We start from the raw sequence: 24,537 nt of genomic DNA on the forward strand, positions 1-24,537 counted from the left end.
TAGTTTGCAACAAACCTAAAGTCAACCACAAACTGAAGACCGTTTTCACACAAGTAACTGCTTAGAAATGTACCTGTGTGCAATGATTTTTTAACCTAAATATAGTACTTTACTCTCTTAAATTTATATGTGGAGCATAGAGGGAATTGGAAGTTTTTAGGGGCATTTATGAGAACAGAAGTGTTGGGGATGATTTGATAGCTTGCTTTCAAGTATCTAAAGGCCTGTGTTACTCCAGAAGTAAAGCCAGAGGCATGGTTTTATAACAAGGAATGTGATCTAAATACAACACAAGAAAGCCCGGAAGAGCTGACAGGTAGAGGCAATGTCGTATTCATTTGCCTACCAAAGAGCCACCCGGGCAGATCTCCACGGGGAGCAGGCGAGTTCACATATGCGCGCACACGCGTGCACACGTGCACACACACGCACGCACGCACACAGGAATGAGAACTCCTGCTCCTCCCTGGGGAAGTGGGCTGCTGCAGCCTCTCCTCTTGGATGTGGTGAGTGGGGTTCCATACTGCAGCAGGGGGTTTTAAAGCAAATAGCCTGTCAGGGTCCTTCCATTTCTGCAGCTCTGTGTTTACTTGATTAATTGTTATTTTCTGTGTTGTCGCTGAGGATAATAAATCTGATACGTATCAAGTAACTGCTGTTTTTTTTCTTTCCCATGTTCTAGTCACATAGTATATCTTAAATGATATTCAGAGGGTTGAAAAATTGTTTCCTGCACTTGTATGCAAAGTGCAGAAATGGGTCTTAATTCGAGTCTTACTGGTCATCTGAAGATGGTTTTATCAGTCAGTTAGATTCAGGACAGAAGCACACATTGAGTTTTATAGAGCGTGCCATGTATGAATCTAAGGGAAATGATGGTATCATAAGACCCTCGATGTTTAGAGCTTAAAGGAGCTGGTGATATCATTTTATCCATTCCATGTTCTTTGGGAGGGCCGACTTTAAGGATCTGGCTGCCATTCTTGAGATTTTATCAAGTTTACCCATGTATCATGTATATCTTCTTACCATGTTTACCAGCATATTCCAAGTGTATCTCCTTATATTACAAAAGGGGGGAACCTCATTATTAATATTGTTTTAGTCTACTTTGCTTTTTTATAATATATCTTAGATATTTTATTAGTACTGTATCTTAGCATATGTTATCACATTCAAATTTACTATATTCTTTCTCGTGGCTAAATAATTTTTATGAGTGTACCACAAGGTTTTTAAACCAGCCCCCTTCCTAATGGATAATTAGTCTGCTGTGGCGGTTGTTTCCCATTTCAGACAATGCTAGAGTGACCGTCATTGTGTTCTGTTGCGGTGGTCTCTTTTTTTGCCAGTGTAATCACAGTTACTGCTTCATTTTAATCAACATTTAACATAAGTGAGCTTCCTGCATTCGTTCTTGCAGCAGGTATCTCTGGGGGGCCGACTCCATGCCAACATAGCTGATCTGGGGATCGTCCGAGTGGAGAGCAGAGAAGCCACAGTGAGCAGGAGAGGATGGGGAGCGGGGATAGAGACAGACGGGAAGGGAGCATGCAGAGGGCGTCAGCAGACCCTGTGAGTCCCAGTGTCACCTGGCGGGGTGGAGCTGGGCACATACAGCCTGTGCTCTCTCCCGGTCTTCTTACTGATTGTATCTATGTTGTCAAGGCACCTTTCCCCTCATTTGTCTCTTGTGGGTTTCAGTTGATGTTAATTTTAAGCCGATTTCACCTGTCTGGATATTTGCAGGCAGGGCACCCAGGCTTTCTTTGCCCAGCCCTTTCACCCCCTCAGGAGGATCCTGGGCACAGACACTGGAGTCTTCAGGAATTGTCGCTTTGTCCTCTCCACCCTGGTGCACCCTGCTCCTGTGCGCCAGCCAGCTCTGCAGGAGAGGGGGACCCACTGCCTCTCTGTCCACTCCAGTCCTTCCTGCTGTCTTCTCCTTCTCTCTCAGATTTGGCACTTTTTACTGTCCTTCAGTAGAGGAAAGGCATGTGCATGAGATTTCAGTGACTCTGGAAAGGAGCAGAAATAGGATGAGTGTTGGTTGGCCTTGGAACAAGGTAACTCATGTGGGATACATTGAGGAGACATGGCCTAGAGGAGGAGCCATGGCCTGGGAGTCAGGAAATGGGGCTTTCTCCACCACCGCTGGGTCTGTGATCTGGGACCAGCCTGGGCCCACCGTGCCCCTAAGACCCCTCGTCTGGGAAGTGGGTGAGCTCTGAGGGCTCGTGGGAGTTTACTTTTATGTTTGTCTTTAAAGCAGGGACAATGCTGTTTTACGAGCAAGCTGTAAAAGTTGTTTTCAGAACTTTAAAGAAATTCCTTCACGTTAACTAAAACAGAGACTATTTTAGAGATGGTTTTGTTTTCCAGATAAGGCATTTACCAGCCTGATCTGGTGGTGAATCTGGAACCTGGGCTGCCCCCCGGGTCTCCTGAAGGCTCCCACCTGGGTGTACTTGGGAGGGCTGCTGCAGCCTCCTCTTCTGCCGCCTGAGCCAGACACCATGAGCCACTTCTCAGTGCAGAATAGTGCCGCAAAGGGTTACCACCCAGGATTGACTGCAGCGTGGACTGAATCATTTTCTGGGTTGCTGGTGTGGGACATACCCAGATTATTGGTAGAACGGGCCCTCGAAGGTAGTTGAGGTACCCCCTGGAAGGAAACTTCTCCTAAGGAACAGGAAACCAGACATGACAGAGTAATCCAGTAGCCAAGCCTTAGTCCAGAGGGTTGGAGGTGTGATCCTGCCACTTGATTTGCCTGTGGCCCAGTCCTGTTGCTCCCATGACCGAGACCTTTGGAAGGCAAGAGTAAAACCTGGCAGAGCTGACCTCTCTTAGACACTGCATCCCAAGCAATGTCTTATGCCCTCTGAGGAATATAGCATATGGAGGAAGCATTTCCCCTGCTTCAGAGGCCCCTGCAGTGTGTTGGCACTGTAACGCCACCAGGGCCTAAGGATCTGTGGTGCGTGTGAGCTCATGGGCTTGGGAGGAACAGCCCAGAGAAGTTGATGGACAGGTTCCAAATAAGGCCCTCTGTGTACTCGTGGGGACGGAGAGCCAGTGGGGTTTGGCTGTGGTTCCTCTAGCTCCACTGGTGATTCCGACCTGGGAAGCCTCGAGAAGGTAGTTTGCATCAGCCGGTCTCCTGAAGGCTTCTCCACAGGTGCTCCCTCTGCCCTTCGGAACCGTGACACAGTGGGATTCTTAGTCTGCAACAGGTGTCACTGGACAGAGCTTGTTGATAATTTGGGAGCACACTTGTGATGGTTCGAGAAGACACATTCAGGTGCCCTGTAGAGTAAAGGAGGTTCTCCTGACAGCCCCTTTTTGTGGGTTTTCTATTTGGGGCCAGTTAGAAATGATAATCTTACCTCACAATATTTCTGGGGTCTTTGCCCAGACACTCAGTACATAAGGCCACTGGGGCCCATATTATGGAAATAGTCAACTCGAAATGACTTGCACATTATTTTGCTGACCTTTTTACAGCACTTTGTTTTTCTTAGAGCCAAAGGAATGTCTACTGTGATGTGAGCTGAGATTATTTTACTCTAAAGATAGATTTCAGCAGTGGTAGCTGGTAAGAGTGGAAGGAGACATTGGAAATTCTCTGGGTTATGTGTTGGATGGTTTTAATAAATAAATAAAGCCAGCAGTAGAGAATTATATGATGTTTGCTGGGGATTGTTTGGTTTTCCTGAAAATGAAACAGACGAAAACTAAAGAATAGTTTTATAAACCATTTTGAGCATTTTCCAATGGGTGTTTAAAAGGCCCAACCTCTGAATGAACGACAGCGTGTCGGGAGCTGGGAGGGTAGATGGAAGCACCCAGCCAGGAGGAGGCTGGCTGTGCCTGTTGGAATAAGGGAGTGATTTGCTCAAGAACAGATCTCCTCGGAAGAATTTGTGTGAGGACACCGCAGTGAAAGACACATTTCTTTATTCATTGTCTGATGTGGAGGGAAAAGATACAAGGAGATAAACCATGGGCTCTTTTACTGCCAGCTCTTTTTTGAAGGCTCTGAAATGGTTTATTAGTTGCAGTTAATGACATCTCTAAAAGACTCAAAGCACTTTAAATACCCATGTAATTTGTGTCAAATAGCATTTTTAAGTAAACTTTTATTGATGCATAATAGGCATATAGAAAAGTATGCAAATCTTAAACCACGGCTAGATAGATTTTCATAAACTGAACATATCCAGTGTTATAGCATCCAGATCCAGGAGCAGAACATTACCCGCGTCCAGAACCATGTGCCTTTCCAGTTACTGCTGCCCGCACCCTCCACCCCTAAGAGTAGCAGCTCTCCTGGCTTCTGACATCGTAGATTAACTTGACCTGTTGTGAAGCTTTGCGTGAACTGAATCAGAGAATGTGCTCTCGTGCCAGGCTCCTGGTGTTCACCGTTCTGGCTGTGAGACTCGCCCATGTCACTGCCCATGGCTGTGATTCATTTGCTCTCGTTGCTCTGTTGTGTGACTGCCACAATTTACCTCTCTTCCCTTGGTGGACGTTTAGTATTGGGCTGTTCCAGATGTTGCTTTGAGTATTCTTGTATGTGTGTTTTGCTCAATATTTGTGCATGTTTCTGTTGGAAGAGAAGTTCCTGTGTCATAGGGTAGACGTGTGTTTCAGGCTTAGTGAGTGTGCCAGTTTGTGCCTCCACCAGGAGCATCTGGAAGTTGGGTTGCCCCATATCTTTGCAATCGCTTGTTTTGTTTCCTTTGAGCCGCTCTGGTGCATATGGAGTAGTATCTTATGTTGATTTCCCTGATGACTAATGAAGTTAAGCTCCTTTTCATTTCTTTATTGACCATTGATTTTTACTCATTTATGAAATGCCTGTTAAGTCTTTGTTTTTAGATTATCTGCCTTTTGTGTATTGATTTTAGGCATTCTTTATATATTCTGCATTAAAAGTCCCTGGTTGGATATATTTATTGCAGATATTTTCTCCCACTCTGTGGCTTACCTTTCTGCTCTCTAGTGGTATCTCTTGATGAACAGCAGTTCTTCATTTTAATATAGTCTAATATTTATCGTTTCTTATGATTAGTGCTTTTTGTGTTCTGTTTAAGAAATCTGCTTACTCCAAAGTCAAGAAGTTGTTCTGTGTTATTCTTCTATAAGCTTTTTTATTTTACTTGGGAAATTTAGACCTATAATCCATCTGAAATTAGTTTTTGTAAGTGGTGTGAGATGGGGGTCCAGTTGTTTCTTCCATTGTGGATATGCCATTGACGTAGAATCATTACCAGACCTCCAGTGCGCTGTGGTGTCAGCTTTGCCTTGTGTCAATATATTGTGCATTCATTTGATTCTGTTAATGGCAGCTCTTAAGAAAAAAATCAAAAGTTCTTGCAGCTTGTGTCTAATAACTTTTTGTGGTAAAAATTACAATATTTTTTCTTCTGAAATGGTCATTCATAATCTCAACACTAACACTATTACAATTTTTATTTTTAGTTCTATTTCTGTTAACTTTTATTTATATAACCCTACCTACACAGAGTTTTGTATTTTGCTTTATCTGTGTCTAAGTAGTGTTCACAATTCGGTTTATTGGTGGCTGTGTGGCATCTTAGTACTTCGTTAGCCAGCCCTCTACTGCTAGGCGTTTAGGATGTTCTTAGTTGGTGATGACAAGTGTTACCTGGTAGAAATTTATTGATCTGTCATTTTACAAGAGGGTAGCAAATGAGAATGGATATATCGAGAGCCCCATCTTTGGTTATTTTTGTCTCTTTTTTGACTGAGTGCCCATTAATCCAACCCTCTGGGACGGATTCCTTTGTCCTTTATAAAGGGGTTTGACTGCTCTACAGTGCCAGTACTAACCAACTGTGCTTCCATAATATAAAATTAAAACCATAACTACTAATATTGAAAGTGATATTAACATAAAAAATTCAACCCGTAGTTCTTGTTTCATTGATCTATAAAATGATCAGTCCATAATAACAGAACCACTTTACAAGCTGCTGCTTCTCACAGGGATGGAAAGTGCACACTGGAAAAAGCATTGGCTTGAATTAAAATGACCTACGTTTGCTTGAACTTTAGCTAGGATTCTATTTTTGTTCCTTTTTCCTCTACGAATTACATGTCCTTGGTAGGTTCTACAAGGAAGCTGTAACTTTCCCACATCAGGATGCAGACACATGGCAATCGTGTGAGAGATCTCAAGCTCCAAGGCTCAGGGATTGGAATAAATCATCAGCAATAATGTGACTGAGTTTTAGAAATGCTGTGGGGGCACTTACATTTACAAAATGCGAGAAAACTGAATGTGGGATCTTGGTCTAATTCATCTCTGTCTCCTCCGTGGTGCTCAGCACAGACCTGTAAACGTGAGTGGTCAGTAGCTATTTGATGACTTAAATCTAAGAAGCTCAGGAATTACATGAAGTATTCCTTCACCAAGTGTTTGGAGCCTGACCCTCAAATAAGTCACTGTATTAGACTGTAAGGTTCTGTGGGCCCCTAAATTCCGTAGTTCCTGAGTTGACTTTAAGGAAAATGTTAACCGTTGGAAAAGAGATTGTTCTAAATGGTGAAGGACACAGGTGGCGTCAGGGGATGCAGGCAACACGGTGGCCTGTGGAAGGGTCTGGAGGTTAGGGTCTTCCTGTGATGGAGCAGGGCTGTCAGCCTAAGGCTACCAGACTCCTCACGCTCAGGACCTTGATTAACCTGAAGAAACATTCCAGCTCCCCATCAGATAGGAATCCAAGACTCCCTCTGCGGGCATCCAGTACCGGGAAATCCAAGTCTGCCAGTCCAGAGGGGAGAGCACAGTTTCAGTTTCTAGGGCCTGAACTGATTAATACAAATGTGATGGATTTACGGCATAATCCCAGGGTTTATTGCTGTGTGGTAATTCAAACAATGCAAGCATTCAAGGCACAGAAGCAACAAGAAGGCTGTTTTTTTTACCTTCTGGTTTAAAAAAAGAGTTTTATAATCATAAAAATAGTATATGTAGTATAATGAACATCCACCTAGAAATGAAATTCAAAAATAAAATAATCTACTTAATTTCAAAACATCAATACAATACCCTAACTGTGATATAAAGGATAAATAAAAAGGGAATAATTTACATTAAAAGAAAGTACATTGCAGTCTATCAATGCTGCGGTTTGACTAGACCGGATGGCACAGTCGAGTCAGGTACTTGCAGTCACATGCATGTTACAGCTACGGATGTAGCTTGATGTGGATGTGTGGCAGTGATGACTCAGGTGTGTGAGTGGCTATTGATAAAATGGTGAACAACTCATTTTCAGAACAAAATTCCTGAAAATTCAGTGTATATTAAACTGTGCAAAAAAATACTATTATTAAAATGGAGTTAGATTTAAGCTCAGATCATTATAAACAGGTTTGTCCAGCAGAATACTCAAAAGCTGTGTGACTGGGGAAGGTTCCTCCTGTGGGACGCTTCCACACACTGTAAGGCCTGCCAGTAGTAGGCCCCAAGCAGAAATGCCCGACCGGGTACCAGGTTGCCTAGATTTCTACCACTGGATTGCACCTCTTTGTGTGGCATTCTGTTGATACACTGTTGTGCCTGTTGTCAACGCTGTTTGGGGATGTACAACTAGAAATCAAACTGGTGAGTTGCTCAGTCTGGACGTACTTTGCTATACGTTGCAGAAGTGTTCTCCCACGTAGTCGTTACAATTTTTGTTCCCATCTCCAGTGCATAAGGCCTAATTTTTCTGCATGTACTTGCCAACGCATGGTTTCTTCCGACTTAGACCAGTTGTATTGATGTGAGTATCTCCTTGTTTTAGTTTACATTTACCTTGTTATTAATGAGATTAAGATTCTTTTTAATATGTTTTTTGACTGCTTAGGGCTTCCTTTTCTTTCAGTGTCTTCTCTTGGAACAGCTTACATTCTTTGCCCATATTCCTGTTGGGTTGCCTGTCTTTTCATTGCACTAGTTTTGTTACTTTCTGAAGAAAGGAGTTATGAACTGACCCTAGCTTTTCTTCTTTAATTTGACCCCCAGCTAACGGAAGGAGCTCAGTGTGAAGCGCCCTTCTCTAGTTTCACTACTCCTTCAGCTTCTCCTTGGTTCTCTTTCTTCGATCCTTCCAGTCATGATCTTGTGTATACTTGTGATGAAACTGCCGTTTCATCCAGAAGTGACTCTGCTTTCTGTTTTTAATTGGAAATATTTTGAGTTTAAAAGTAGAAGAAATCTGGTTATAATTTACTGATTGTGTAAAGCCGTATCTGTTTTGTTTTTTTTTTAAGTCTTAAAACAAATTTCCAGCATTGTTTTAAACTGTACTAAGCATGTTATGCTTCTTACATGCTAAACCTTACATGTTTCCCCCATTTATTTAAATCATTTGAATTGGAGTGCACATCCTCAAGGAGCATCACTTAAAACCGTGTGTTGCTATATAAAATATAAATTTAAGTCAGCAAGACAGGAAACAGTGCTCATAAATGGACCTGATTGTTAATATGAATTTGAGCCTCATAGAGAAGTTATTACAACCTTCTTTACAGTTAACTAGTTAATAGTATATATAAAAATTAAATGTGCATTTCATACCGTACACCAAGAAATCTAAATTGATTAACAAATCTATTAATAAGACTACTCTTAGTACCATGACTGCTATAACCACTACTGCCACCACTCCCCTTCGTTAATGCTCCCTCTGTGCCTGGGACGTTAACTCTTTATTTGATTATCTTACTTAATGCTCACAGTCACCCTGTGAAAGTACCACATGTATTATGTGCATCTTCTGTACGTGGAAACTTGAAACTTGGGAGGGCTTAGGTAGCTGACACAAGGTTAGAGCTTTAACTGAATTCAAGTCCCTCTGATTCCAAATCGAATGTAACAAGAATGCTTGTTGGCTAAAGAGAAGAATTGATAGCAGTTGCAAGATTCAAGAGAAGTGGAAATGAATGGAATAAAAGTGTCTTTTCAGTCTTGCGCATGCTCCACGCTGCAGCTGTGGGTAATGACTTTGGTTCCTCACTGGACCTGGACCTCCCTTGGTGCCCTCCCCACCCCCACTCTCCTCCCATAGTATCTGCATAGTTATCTTGGTGCTTCTGTACGTCGACTTCTCTAGGACGTCTGTAACTTTTCAGTTTCTCTTTTCGCGTAAACAAACCTGTACTTTTCCCATTATAACATTTATCACATTATATTGTAATTGCCTGTTTATCTGCCATTGTCTCCCTCCGGATTTTAAGCTCTGAGGACAGGAACTGTGCTCATGTTCATTTGTTCATTGAAGAAACTTTATGAAGTGCCTATTTGTGCCTGTGCCCTGAAAACGAAGTCATTGAAAAACTAACAGAAAGTTGAATAAATATTTACCAGTTCTTTGAAAGCACAGCTTTCTAAACTCTAAAGCTTAGAAACCAAATAGAAAAAGCACAAAAAGGTGCTAGAGAGAAAAAATAGAAGTAAACTAAAAAGAGAAACTATAGTCTGCAGGAAAAAAATATGATAAAATGTTTATTACATAAAGAACAAATAAAATGGTAGGAAGAAATTTTGAACCTAAAAGAAGAGTAAGAAATGCTTTGAACCAAGTAATAATCTGCTTAGTTTTCCAAGTCGGAAACCTGGATTTTATCCTTGTTTACTGTCCTTTGTTCCCAACTCCTAACCAATCACTGAGACCTGACAGCCTACCTCATTTCAGCTGTGTCCCTCCGTATCCACGGCCTTCAGAGTAAAGTCTAAACTTAGCACGATCGTATTCAAGTCCCTCGATAGTCTGTTTCTGTTCCCTCCAGCCTCGTGTCAGTCAGCCCCTCGCTGTGCTCTCTGCCCTGGGTGTTCTGAACTGCTTTGGGTTCCCAGAACACGCCAGGGCTTTATATGCTCAGTCCCTGGCCTGGAACCCCCTTCCCCACCGTTCTATAACTTAATCTTCCACATCTATTTCTGTTCTAATAGGAAGCATTACTTTTAAATATTTTAATTGATTATGTACTAGCCTCTGCAGATCCTTTTGTCCTGGTCTGATACACCAAGGGACAGCCAGAGGCTCCCTCACTGACGGCCGTGTGTTTGCTTGGAGGTACAGTGTCAGGTACATTCAGGTGCTCTGCTCCATCTCCAGCCACAGCTGCGTTTCCTCTGCTGTTTTAAGCCTAGACCAGCCCTACGGGAATTTCCTCGGCGAGAGCTGGGCTCTGCTGGGTGAGGCTGTTCCTGCAGGAGTGGTGCTGGTCTGGGTCCCTGATGACCCTTTCTTGGGGCATAACTTGTGACCTGATAGTGACACTCAGTTAGACCTTTCTTACCTGGTTCAGGACGCTGAGGAGCAAGTTTCTACCTATTCTTGAATTTAGACAAAGGTAGCAAACCTACACATCTCTAAAAAAATGTTTTTGTTGTTTCTTTAGATATTACTTTTTCTTATTTACTGTAGTCTGTCTTCTGAGAAAAGGGTCCCAAAGCTTGATGTAACTTGCTTAAGAAGTATTATTAGCTGGTTATAAGCTCCATCTCTCCCTACAAGAGAAGCTTATGGGCTGCTTTGCTATCCAAAGACAGAAGGACCTAGGGTGGAAGGTGGTCTTCCAAGAATGGTTCTCACCCTGGGAACTTGTACTTTAAAAAGAGAGTTTTTTATACCCATCTGAATCCTCATGTCCCTTCCAAAGGTAGTGTTCATTGCTCTCCAAGCTCTCTGAGGCTCTGTCGACGTCCAGGATGTGTAACTTGCATTTACCACAAAGATTTAAAGGAATCAGTTAGCTCAGGCTTATTAAACAGATTAAGAGGAACAGGTTGATGGTTCTTAGGTGTAGTAATGTTAAAGTTGGCGTGAAATAAAACTTTAGTAATTAGGAGACCGTATTGTAACTAGGGCATTAACATATTTTCCCACAAAATTTTTTTAGTTTCAGTAATGCTTTTATCCTGGCAATGAAAGGGCCCTTCACGAATCCAAACTTCCCTAAAGATGGTGGTGCTGTGCTCTGTGCAGACGGCTGACGGGCTTGGCCCCTGGAAGCGCTGTTAGAGTTGCTGGAGGATTTCACCATCCTCCCACCTGCCAGTGTGACCTCATCTAGACTGATTCAGCCTGTGCAGTAGTAGTTGTTAAGAATAGAAGGGGCTGGCCCGGTGGCGTAGTGGTTAAGGTCAAATGCTCCACTTCAGCAGCCCACCATTTGCTGGTTTGGATCCTGGGTGCGGACCTATGCACTGCTCATCAAGCCGTGCTGTGGCAGCATCCCTCATACAACATTGAGGAGGATTGGAACATATGTTAGCTCAGGGACAGTCTTCCTCAAGCAAAAAGAGGAAGATTGGCAACAAATGTTAGTTCAGGGCCAATCTTACTAACCAAAACAAAAAAAAGAATAGAAAAAATGTTGTCAACAGAAGGCTAATCCATCTCCCAGGCCTCACACAATATTTTCAGTCTCGTGTTGTAAAAGATGAGACGTGAAAGATGTTCCTTAATATTGTTTGTATTTGAAATGCTTTTTAAAGGGAATTTTAGAGACCCCGGAAGTAATTTTGGCCTGACAATGTTTACAAGATGCTGATTTTCGATTGAAAAGAATTTGAAGGGTGTGGTCTACAGCCTGGCAGGGGCGTGTGTACTGGTGGAAGCACTGGCGTTTACCTGGCTGTGTCTGTCACCCTGTCTGAGCTAGTGTCCACACACTCGTGTATCTGATTTTACTTGTGTGGAGAAGAATCAAGATCAGAGAGGACTGGGATCACATGTCTTCAATCAGACAAAAGTTACTGGTATTTGGATAAAAAGCTGGAATTCTTTTTTTTGAGGAAGATTAGCCCTGAGCTAACTGCTGCCAATCCTCCTCTTTTTGCTGAGGAAGACTGGCCCTGAGCTAACATCCATGCCCATCTTCCTCTCCTTTATACGTGGGATGCCTACCACAGCATGGCTTGACAAGCAGTGCCATGTCCACTCCTGGGGTCCTAACCGGCGAACCCCGGGCCTCCGAGAAGCGGAACGGGTGCACTTAACCGCTGCGCCACCGGGCTGGCCCCAAACGCTGGAATTCTTAGTGTTTAGTAAGTTGCTTTTGCTCCACATTCCTCAACCTGTTTTCTCTCTCTTTTGTTTAAATCATATGCCGTCTTTTGGATATACATAAAAAAAAAAACTTGCACCCTTTTCAATCCTTGGAACAAATCACCCTAATTTTGATTTCTTTTTTTTTCTGAACTATCACTTCTATCCCAGAAATTCTGAAATGATTCCATGAAGGAAGCACGCCATTCACGCTAACCCCAGTTGAAAGTGCAAATGTACTTTATGTGAAGGAATTATTCCTCCTCAATTGTTATAATTGTGACTAAAGCAACTGAAGTGAAAAGTCACATGATTTAAGCAGAAAAAAGGATGCAGAATTATTTGGAATTTATTAACAGCATGAATTATGTGTGCCAATAGAGGAGGAAAAGAAAGAGGGAAATACATCAAAATGAAAATAGTGACAGTATTAGAATGGTGTGATTATGGATATACTGTTCTCTTTTCAAAATTGTACTTGATGGCATTTTTAAAACAAAAACTTGTTTTAAAGTATATTTTGTATAAGTATCAAATTGTACCCTTAATAATTATCTGATAGTATATCAAGAAATTCTCAAAGTGATTTTTAAATCATTCATTTTGTTGCGATTCAGCCAAATAACCTTAATGGTTCTTTTCCTAGATTTTAAAATTATGTTTAAGAATAAGTAAAAATGCTAACATATAGTATAAGTAGTTTTTTTACTATCTTTGGAACATTTCTTTTTTCATAAAAATCTTAATCTTGATTAGGAATACTGTGGTATTGACTTTTTTCTTTTTGGGAGAAATATAATTGTGTTCAAAAGTCTGGGCATATCTAAATAGCAAGAGTAGAAATGGTAATTTGAACAGCAAAATGTAAACTAGAAGTTCAGAGAGACAGTGTTCAAAATATACTGACTGTCTGCAGCCTACATTCCTGGTGATTCAGAGGAAAGACCAGCGTTTATCTTGTCGTTGAAGCCATGTGCTGTGTGTGCAGGAGGGAAGTGCATACTGGTCAGAGGTCAGAAGCAGAATGGATGAGGTTTGAAGGGAAGGTTTATTGTGGGGTGTTCGTAACCCCCTGGCCTCACGGGAGATGTTGTTGTCTCTAGTAGATTTGGTGGAAACTTGGGCAGACCTGGAACTGTGACATCATGTGCCAGCTGGGGAAGTTAACAAGAAGCTGTGGCCATATATAGACCTCTCTGTGCTGGGCCAAGAGGTAGAGTGATAAGAAACGTAGACCTTGACCAAGTCAGTGCACTGGAGGCACTGACTGGAGTGAGCACCTTGGAAACTTCAGTCTGAAGAGGCTCTGGGTGTGAAAGGTCTAGAAATCGTGCCATGAGCCAAACAGTGAAAGGAGCCAGTGATGTTTAATGTGAGGCAGGAAAGGGCTAAAAGGGTCTGACAAACACCTTGAAAGTCCAAAGGTTAGTTGGTGCACGTGAAGCAGCATGTTTTCTGTGGACCTGTGGGGCACTGAACTGTGTAGAGCTGGGGGAGATGGGCTAGCATCACGCCAGGAAGATTTTCTTATTGCTGGAGCTTCCTCCAATGCAGCGTAGGGGTGAGTTCTGGATGCCCACAGGTGGGGTGCTGCAGGGGCTCCACGCCGTGTGGTCAGCCTCTAAGCCGCCTTCCAGGCTTGTGTGTGAGAAGCCTCTGCTTAATCCCCACCAGTGGACTGGAGCTTGTGTGGCATCCCATCGCCCTGGCCCTTACATCGGCTTCTCAGCTGAGGGCAGCACAGTTGTTTCCTTTGCTTCCTTTCCTTCGTTGTTTCTAAGCTCAGGTCCAGTCGTAGAATGCTGACTAACTGTCACTGCCCCTTTCTCCTATGTCACCTTCCCCTAAAACAGGTGGCTCCCTTTCCATGCCCTCCTCAATCTTTACCTTAACCCAAAAGCACAAAATGGCACTTGTATATGTTTCTTCATCTGTTCTGAAATGTTGTCTGCCCTTACTCTGGATGTGAGGTTCAGTGTGACCCCTCCATCTCTCTCTCAGGCATTCTGTCTGTTCTCATCTGCTCGAAGACAAATACGCACCCTGTAGAGTCTTATGCAGTCTTCAGCCAGGAGCCTGAAGTGGAGACGGGGCAGGGCCGGGAGGTGGGAGTTGGGGGGGGGGCTGATGTTTTCTTCTAAACTCCGGGTGATGTGGAAGGTGGCTTAGGGTCACGTGCTCCATAGGAACATCAACTTTTAAGTCTTTAAATTCCCTTTACCCAAATGCAAGTAGATTTAGTAAAAAGGACTATTTTATTAGAGACTTAGCAAATTAATATATTTTAAAAACTAAGAGTTAGAAATAATTAGTATTTTCAGACACATGTGTCTGGACATAATTATTTCTGTAGTCAAAGTAGGTATGTGTTAGTCCAGTTTGTTGTAACAGGATTTGTACATTTGGAATACAAAAACTAGCAGAATTTCTCCATTTTTAACAGTAACTAAATAGTATCCAGTAAACAAGTATAACATTTTTAAGTGTTTTTCCTCTGTCACATATATATTGGATTGATACTGTTATTTTTCTCATGTAAATTCAGAATTTATCATCTTTTATTGACCCTCTGGATCTTTTCTTCCCTGCAGGAATAGGAGGCCTTCAAGACTTTGTGCTGAAGTCTGCAACGCTGTGCAGCTCACCGTGCTGCCCGCCATTTATACCACTCAGCTTTGAAGCCACCCCTATTGTGAGGGTTGCTGTTGAACCGAAACACCCAAGTAAGGTGACCTTTTTTAAAGCATATGGTGTTCATCACACTTTTTCACTGTGTGCATTTAGTAATTGGTTCTTCACCGTTTGCCTCAGCAGTAGACTGTGCATCTTCATGCAGGTGCAAAATAGTAGTCTTTGCAGCTGTGACGCCATACAGACAGCCAGCTCTCCCAAGACCTTGTCTTGGGAACCTTGGTTTTAGGAGTATGGTGCCCCTTCTCTCCAGGGAGACTGTGTTCTTCATGGCAGGACAGGCTCGTCTCTGCATCCTGCACAGCCCTGGCAAAGGTTGTGTCTCAGCAGAGCTCGTGCGTCATGTGACTGGTCCTTACAACCTTGTCCTAAGCACCTTGGTTAGGAATCCCTCATCTGCCTCGTGCTTCTGGGTTTGCTAGATGCTATGGACACGGAGCATCTCCTGTCTGTCTCCTGCCCTCCCCCTGGCTGTGTGATGCTCATGTAGGCCAGACCGTGGAATAACTCATCCCTGGTCTGGTCTGTGCCATGTGCCTGACCAGTCCTCATCAACTCTTATATTTTGCTTCCCGTGACTGTCGCTAACCCCTTATTCCCCATGTCTTTGCTGTTCCCAGTGCTTAGTGGTTGTCAGTGAAGAATTTCCAGGCTGTGCTTTCAGGGAACCAGAGAACAAATGGGTAAAATGGTAGTTTTCTGTTGAGGTATATGATGGCCTCATTGCCTCTGCATCTCTCTATCCCTCTTGTCTCCAGAGCTGGAGTCTTCTGAAAGCTCATCTCTGCCTCCAGGTTTTTTTTTTCCTTTGGTGAGGAAGACTGTCCCTGAGCTAACATCCATACCAGTCTTCCTCTATTTTGTATGTGGGATGCTGCCACAGCATAGCTTGATAAGCAGTGCGTAGATCTGTGCCCAGGATCTGAACTCGCGAACCCTGGGCTGCCGAAGCAGAGTGTGCAAACTTAACCACTGTGCTACTGGGCCGGCCCCTGCCTCCAGTTCTAAGACATATTCTTAGCCATTGAGGGTCCCTGGGACCCAAGAGCAGATGCTTGGAGGACTGCTTCTGACCTCTGGGCCCAGTCTTAGCAAATAACCATCTGTCTGCCTTGGGCCTCAGAGACACTCTTGCTGGGCTGTCGTTGGGGCTGACAGGGCCGTGGTTGCTGCATGGATTGACGCCATCCTCTGTAATACCTGCTTCTTCTCTGGGCTTGTCCAGATCCTGGCTCTTTTATTAATGTTATGATAGATTACAACCTTGTGAGATTTCAGTTGTACATTTTTGTTAGTCATGTTGTGGGTACACCACTTCCCCCTTTGTGCCCTCCCCCCACCCCCCCTTTTCCCTGGTAACCACCGATCAGTAGATCCTGGCTCTTTATTGTTTGTTCTTGTCTTCTGCCTGCTGGGCTGGCTCTGGCCATTGTCAACTGCCTCCAGCCCTAAGGAGCACATACAACACAAGGACACTCACTTTTATTTAAGTTGCGACATTTGAGTCTGGCAATGGTGGTTTATTCTTAGGTGTTTCTAGTATTTGTTTATATCTTATTTCTTACTTAATTTTTTTCTGTTCCATTTGTATCTAAATGTTTTAAATAGAGATTAAAGAAATAATTGACAGTTTAACCCATAATGTTTTACTAGAAATTTATAAATTTTTAAAGTCTGTGTGACGGTTGTGTGCTGTTCTGTGCTGTTATCCAACCAAGCAAGCCTGGCCCCAAACGGCAGCGACCCTGCCCCGGCTGTGTGAGGCCAGGGGTGCCGGTGCCCTGCGCACTGCCTCTGCCAGACGGATGCTCAGTAAGACCAGCTTTCTTTCCATAAATGAAGTATCCAGCAAGTAGGACTGTTTAGGGTTATTCATCCAGATGCCAAAGTTTATTTCTTCTTATGTGTATCGTTAGATTTGTCTGAACTTTGTAAAAAGTAAACTAAAATGATTAGAAGGGGCACTCAGTTTTCTTCATAATTTTAAAAGAACTGTTGCTCCTTTTTCCCGTTAGGTATATTTTTGCTGCATTTACCCTGCATGTTCTTGACTGTGTCAGTGAGGTACCCCATTCTGCATTTCTGGGTCTGCATTTTAACCTCATTGTTTGTCTTCTCGGTGTCATTGCAGTGTCGACATCTTGTTTTACATGTGGGGCGCCTGGGAATACTTGTCTTCGTGCTTTCCTCACTCCTGTGAGCCCTCAGACATGACTGTCTGTCTGCTCTTCGCCCTGCTTCCTGTGCCCATCCTTACTTTGGGGCTGTAGCTCCTCCCCATGGGTTACGTGTCTGATTGCTGTTGGGATGTCCCACCCTCTTGTTCCTAGACTTTCCAGTAATACTGCCCCCAGGAAGCACTGGGCAGATGCATTGTTTATTTCTAAACAGAACATGTGTCCCCAGGTCCTCTTTTCTTTCTCATACTGATGCTCCTCTCAGCCCCACACAGAGTGAAGCCCCACTCGCAGTCTTCCCTCAGGCTTCTGTGCATCCCACATGTGGCTCCTGCTGCTGATCTGTGAGGGTGCTGAGACCATCACAGAGTGAGGGCGCTGTGGTTGTCTGCCTGCAGGCTTCAAATCTAGTGACTGTGGCCATGAGCACAAGCTCCTTAGCTTCTCTATACCTGTTTCCTCATCTGTAAATGAGAATAGTAATCATCCATGTCTCTTAGTTAATGAGTTCATATATGTAAAGTGCTTGTCTGTCATATTGTTAGCGCTATAAAGTGTTAGTTATCGTTAGAAAAGCTTCATTTCAAAAAATACGTAGCTGTGAAAAAATAACTGGTCATGGAAGAGATATGGATAATCAACTTTTATAACATATATTGACAACCCCTGATTGCAGAAAGCTCCTGTGGTTTTGTTTGTTTGGTATCTTGAAAACCAGGCATGGGGGAATTGCTGAGTCCTCCTTCCAGTGTGGAAGTGAAACAAGACTGCGTAAAAATGCCTTCAAAGCTAAGGTCTCTGCTAGGTCGACACAAGAGGATTCCTCTGACCTGTTGGAGTGAATAGTGGCCACAGAGTCTATGGAAAGGGGTGAAAAAGCAGCCACACCCATCCATGCCCTCAACTCCCATGACCTGTAGGGCAACAGCTGTGATATTCCAAGAGCCCCTGCAAAATGGGATGCAGAGGTGCCGTGGCTCCTGCGGGAGCAGCTGGTCATGTGGTCCAGCTGTCACCCAAGGGCAGCGTTCCTCTCAAGCTCGCAGTTCTGTCAAGCAGTTTCATAAATAATCAGTTTAAACGTGGGGCTCTGGTTCAGTTTCTTGAATTGAGTATCATATTAAACGCTGCTCTTGCTTGTTTGTTCATTGTATAGGTTCTGTTTGGGGAAGAGTTCTGTTACATTTCTAGGTATATAGTATGTACATTTGTAATAAGATTGAGGTGGAGTCACAAGTATGATGATGGCAGTTTATATATTTGCTGAGTATTTGAAGAAGTGCTATAGATCAGCTTTGGGGTCTTGAGGATAAGCTTGTAAGTGTCTCATGTTAGCTCTCTGTACAAATAAATTACTAGAAGGTAGTTTGCTTCATGTCGCTGAATTATTTGGAAGAAAAATAAGCCATTATTTTAAGAGTTGATTTTATTGTACTTTTCCCTTCACTGGCCACAGACATCATCTTTAGATTGTATTTAATCAGTATTTCATTTTGTTAACCTAGGTGAAATGCCTCAGCTCGTCAGAGGAATGAAGCTGTTAAACCAAGCGGATCCCTGCGTCCAGGTTTTAATTCAGGAGACAGGAGAGCACGTCTTGGTCACAGCAGGGGAAGTCCATCTTCAGCGATGCCTGGATGATTTAAGAGAAAGGTTAGGAGGCGATGGAGATGGGGAAGTGATAGCTCCCAGATCAGTGGGCTGTGTTAGTGTTTCCTAAACTGGTTGAACTTAGAATGTGGTTTGTTTCTGTAGAAAAAGGAAATGTCCTCAGCTCCAACAGGAGCTGTTATCATGTTGTTGGATCATAGGTTTAATTTCTAATAACTCACAAATAGCATTCACTTCTGTTTGAATAATTTTGCGTTTTTAGCTTGAGTCATAAAATATTTTCATTTTACTTTAAATATATACACACACGCACAGTATATCAGGACAAGAAAATAGCATCATGTTTTGTAAACTTAGACGCTGATTTGGACAGACTTCTTTGCTGATGAATGTGGTCTCTACAGTGTTTATATTTCTCCATCATGGTGATATGTAAGTGCCGTAAAGCAGGCATCCCAAATCACTTTTTGTAAATAACATTTTTCCTCTTTGTTCCAAAGGCAATGTATGTTTATTGTAGCAATTAGGAAAATACAGAAGAAAACAAAGAATCATTCGGTTACCTGCAGAGACAGCCACCATTACACTTGGCTTCATAAATGCCTGGTCTCTTTGATGCAAGGTCTTTAAGCACAGCTCTGAGTAATTGGTTAGGATAAACTCCTACAGGTATTGTTGCTGGCTCAAAAGGTGGCATATATTGCTGGCATAAGAAAGACTCTTCCACGGGCTGGCTCCGTGGCCGAGTGGTTAAGTTTGTGCGCTCTGCTGCGGAGGCCCAGGGTTCAGATTCTGGGCGCGGACATGGCACTGTCCGTCAGGCCACGTTGAGGCGGTGTCCCACATCCCACAACTAGAAGGACCTGCAGCTAAGATATACAGCTGTGTACAGGGGGGGTTTGGGGAGATAAAGCAGAAAAAAAACAAAAAAAGACTCTTCCAGTTTACACTGTAACTAGCAAGAAGTATTTGAAAGTGTTTTCCCAGCCTTCACCAATTCTATATATTATCGTTTTTTTAAAACTTTATCAATCTGGAAGACAAAAGGTATTCATTGTTAATATACATTTTCTGTGCTTACTGATGATATTGAAACTTTTTAATTATGTGTTTATTGGCCGTGTGTTTTTGTTGTTGGATGAACTGCCCTGTAATGTCCTTCCTTCCCTTTATTTTTAAATTTTCTGGGACTATAATAATCGTAGCTAAAATAATAATTATAAACGATCAACATAATTCTGTACTAGATATTACATGCCAGTCACTGTGTTAAACACTATTTGTCTCATTTAATCCTTGTAACAACCCAGTGAAGTTGGTAGTAGTCGTAGTAACAGTCCTGTCACGCCTCTGCGCGCGAGGCTGCCAGACTGGGCAGGAGGAGCTGCTGCGGCGCCTCCCTTCAGGGTTTGTAGAAACTCGCGCCGCGTCGGGAGGTGCTTTTTTCTGTTCTTCGGGGTGAAGCGGTGCTGTGGCTTTTCCTCTTGGCGTGTTTTATAGCTGAAGTTAGTATAGACTTGGAGGTGGGCCTTCTGTGTCTGTCACGCTTGTTGCCGTTTTCTAGGAATTTCTGAAGGCTCTGCTGTTGCTTACAGAATAATGCTAATTAGATAAATTGTAAGACATAATGTATAAAATAACCTAATTCTCAGAGTTTTTAAAAAAACGATTGAAATGTTATTTTTTGAGGTCTTTGAGCTAAATTACTTTCTCTCTTTTCACACTCTTTGCTACCAAATTAAAATCCATGTTAAATAACCTCACGTTTCTCAGGCCGTTAACTCCACTTTGAAAATAATACTTTTTGGTACTTAGAATTATGTTTCAAATAATCTTCCCCCTTAAACCTAAAAACTAATTTTAATTGAATTACTTATCTGTATCTTTGTTTAGTCTTTTTTCATGTTTATCTCATGGTTTTTATTATGAGTGCTTTTTAGTATCAGGAGAAAAAAGTTATATAATAAGAGAAATTAGTTTTCCAGAAATGCGTGCCCTTAACATGGCGTTAAAATATTTTAATAAATCAATTTATTCTGGAAACCACTCTATGTAAACCTTTTTCAGAAAATATCCATATCCAAATACCTAAAAATAATTTAGACATAGATTGAGGACAGTAAAAGCAATAACACACCTGCTTTTCAAGAAATTTATACTGCCTTAATAAGATACTTCACGAATTCTGAAGTATTTGTTAACTGCTTTTCCTCAACATTCCAATTTCTGAAAGTGGTAACACCTCCCTCCAAGAGCAAACGAAACGAAAAACCAGTTTCCTTTGCTCTGTGGCCTGGTGTGATGGAGAATAACCTCAGCTCAGGATTCTGTCAGAACTCAGCGAGGTCACCCAGAGCCCAGGTAGGGAGAAATCTCCCTGTTCCCCTCGTCTGGGCAGTCAGCAGGAAGTCAGCTAGACTGAGCGGGGAGGGTAGCGGACAGTTCCGCAGGCCCGTCAGGCCATACTTTATGCTGTGCTGTTCTGGAAGCCAGAGGGAGCAGAGTCAAGTCGTGCTGACCAAAGGCCACTGCACCTCAAGTCCCAGTGTCACGTAGAGTGTAGGGCCCCTGATGTGCTGGGTTTGGGGCAGCTTCTCCTGGGCCAGGAAACGTGAGAGAAGATTACCAGCAGTTCCATACCAATACATTTTAAAGGAAATGAGGAAATTCCTGGAAAAATCTGACTTAAGAAGAAATAGAAGACCTGATAGTCCTGTAACTATCGAAGGAACTCAGTGTTGGAGTAACATTAAAAATAGCAATCAGTGTAAATTTACCGGATTAATAGAAAAAAGGAGAGAAATCACCTCGCTAGACAAAGGAAAAAGCATTTATAAAATGCAGCTCCATGGATGATCACAGTTCTTAGCCATCTGGGAATAGAAGGAGATTTCCTTATATTGATATCAGTATCTTCAGAATAGCTATGGCAAACACGTACTGATAAACTTTTTGAAAGCTTTCCTTTGAGATCAAAAATAAGACAAGGGTACCCCTCTTACAAGTTTTATTTAACATTGTACTGTAGATCTTGGGCAGCATTATAAAGAATAAAAAATAGAAGATAGAAGAATTGAAAAGGAAAAATTAAAACTGTCGTCAGTTGCAGATGATATGATTATGTAACTAATAATGCAAAGAGATCTATAGACACTGGGATTTGTAAGTAAATGCAGCAAGGTCGCCATATTCAGGATTAATGCGCAGAATCTATTGTATCTTTATATATCACTAATAAACAAAATGAAAATTATTATTATTATTTTTTTTTTTTACAACTTTCTTTAAGGGTTTATTTTCCTCCCATCATTTCTTTTTATTTTTTTTATTTTTTTATTTTTTTTAAATTTTTTTAATTTTTTTTATTAATGTTATGATAGATTACAACCTTGTGAGATTTCAGTTGTACATTTTTGTTAGTCATGTTGTGGGTATACCACTTCCCCCTCCGTACCCTCCCCCCACCCCCCCTTTTCCCCGGTAACCACCGATCAGATCTCCTTCTCAATATACTGATTTCCACCTATGAGTGGAGTCATATAGAGTTCGTCTTTCTCTGACTGACTTATTTCGCTTAACATAATGCCCTCGAGGTCCATCCACGTTGTTGTGAATGGGCCAATTTCGTCTTTTTTTATGGCTGAGTAGTATTCCATTGTGTATATATACCACATCTTCTTTATCCAGTCATCAGTTTCTGGGCATATAGGCTGGTTCCACGTCTTGGCTATTGTAAATAATGCTGCGATGAACATAGGGGTGCAACGGACTCTTGAGATATCTGATATCAGGTTCTTAGGATAGATACCCAGTAATGGGATGGCTGGGTCATAGGGTATTTCTATTTTTAACTTTTTGAGAAATCTCCATACTGTTTTCCATAGTGGCTGTACCAGTTTGCATTCCCACCAACAGTGTATGAGGGTTCCTCTTTCTCCACAACCTCTCCAACATTTGTCGTTCTTGGTTTTGGATGTTTTTGCCAATCTAACGGGGGTAAGGTGATATCTTAGTGTAGTTTTGATTTGCATTTTCCTGATGATTAGCGATGATGAAAAATGAAAATTATTTTAAGGTTACCGTTTACAGTAACAACAAAAATATCAAATACCTAGGACTAAAAATGCATTCATATTTATAGGCCCTCTAAGCAAAAACTATGAAATATAAAAAAGGTATATACCATCTTCATAATTTGAAAAACTCATTATTATAATGATGTCACTTTTCCCCAAACTGATTCTGCATTCAAAGCAATCCCAGAAAAAATCTCGTTAACTTTATGTTTATTTGTTTTGGGAACTTGACAAGTTGATTCTAAAATTTGTGTGGAAATGCAAAGGGCCAATAATAGCCAAAATCTTTTAAAAACAAGATGGAAGTTCTTACTGTACTGGAAATCAAAACTTATTTAAAGGTACAGTGGTTAATTATGTGATGGTGACACACGGACAGACAGATCAGTGAGCTGGCATAGAGAGTCCTGCGGAGTAACGTGGAAAGGGTGGACTTTCCAACAAATGGTGCTGGCCAGTTGCATATCCATGTAGAAAAAATGCAACCTGACCTACCCTCGTGCCGTACAAATCCAGGTGGACTGTGGATTAAGGTGTAAAAGGCAAAACTATGAAGTGCCTGAAAGATAGTGTAGGAGAGTATCTTCAAGACCTCGGGATAGGGAAAAGCTTCTTAAAATAAAGCATCAGTGACAAAGTAAAGGTTTGACCATCAGAAGACACTTAAAAGAGTAAGAAAGTAAGCCACAGGGTTAGAGAAGACCTCTGTGATGCACACTCTAGACAAGGAGCATACAGCCCCTGTATGTAAAGAATTCCTACAAGTAAGTGGGGAAGGTGACAATCCCCTAGAAAAGGGGACCAAGACTGGAACAGGTCTTCACAAAAGAGAAGTCTAAAGACATTAAGCATATGAAAAGATATTGAACTTATTAGTAGTTATTAGTAATTATTATTAGTATTTAGTAATTATTATTAGTATTTAGTATTAGTATTTAGTATTAGGGTATTAGTAATTAGTAATTAATGAAATGTAAATTAAAGCCAAAGTGAGGTGCCTCTGCATACCCACCAGAGTGGCTGAAATTTTCAAAAGCCACAATATCAAATGGCGGCAAAGACGCGGAGCAGTAGGACTTGCCTGCACGGCGAGTGGAGTGGTAGCCACGCAGCTGCTTTGCAGTGTTGTCCAGTGTCCTCTGCTGGGGGGATGGGCACTTCTTCTGGTGGCAGATCTGCCATTTCTGCTCCATGTGTGCTTAACACAAAGCTGGACAAATGTGCATCAGGAATATTCATGGACACAGCAATTTTAATAGCCCCAAACTGGAAACAACTCAAACCACAAAATAGGTAAATAAATAACTTATGATATGATCATGCCATGGACTTGTACAGCATTGCCTCAGTGGACAAGCCAGCTCTGCAAACATGGCTGACTCTCAGCATCTTGTTGAGCAGAAGAAGCCAACTGAAGAAAAATTGTTTGATTTTGTTTATACGACGTCCAAACAGCAGGCCAGGATGAACTGTAGAGATAGGGGTGACATGTTTAGGTGGTAAAAAGAATTCAAAAAAGGGGGTGACAGTAACATTCAGGATAGCAATTGCCCTCGTGGGACTGGGAGCAGGCTTGATGGTCCTTCTGAGGTACGGCAAGGCTGTTTCTCAACTCGGGTGGCGGCGGCTCACATGGCCATTGGCTTTGTGGTGAACCATAGGTCAGTGGGCTTTTGTGTACTGGTCTATGTGACACTTAAATTTCACAATTATGCTTACATTAAGAACAGGTATAAAATTCTAGAGTTTTTTAGATCTCGTAGGACAGAACCTGCCTTTAATATATAAGCTTTTGTTCAGCTTCTGCAGACATTTTCAGGATGTATTACGTACAGGAATGGGAGACCAGGCCCTAGAACCTGTCAGAGTTGTCAGCATCCAAATCTCCAGATGGTGACGCTCAGA

The 24,537-nt window shown here is 42.2% G+C and overlaps 1 protein-coding gene across 3 annotated transcripts in view; it reads left to right on the forward strand.

Moving 5' to 3' along the window:
* Window positions 1-24,537, forward strand: part of EFL1 (elongation factor like GTPase 1) — a 115,274-nt gene that overhangs the window by 68,949 nt on the left and 21,788 nt on the right. For all 3 annotated transcript variants that reach the window (XM_023649053.2, XM_023649057.2, XM_070266096.1), the window contains 2 exons: window positions 14,669-14,800; window positions 18,451-18,598. In XM_023649053.2, the coding sequence (XP_023504821.1) occupies window positions 14,669-14,800; window positions 18,451-18,598 (280 nt within the window). The remainder of the gene's footprint in view (window positions 1-14,668; window positions 14,801-18,450; window positions 18,599-24,537) is intronic.

This window comes from Equus caballus, chromosome 1 (genome assembly GCF_041296265.1).
Source record: "Equus caballus isolate H_3958 breed thoroughbred chromosome 1, TB-T2T, whole genome shotgun sequence".
NCBI classification, from domain to species: Eukaryota; Metazoa; Chordata; class Mammalia; order Perissodactyla; family Equidae; genus Equus; species Equus caballus.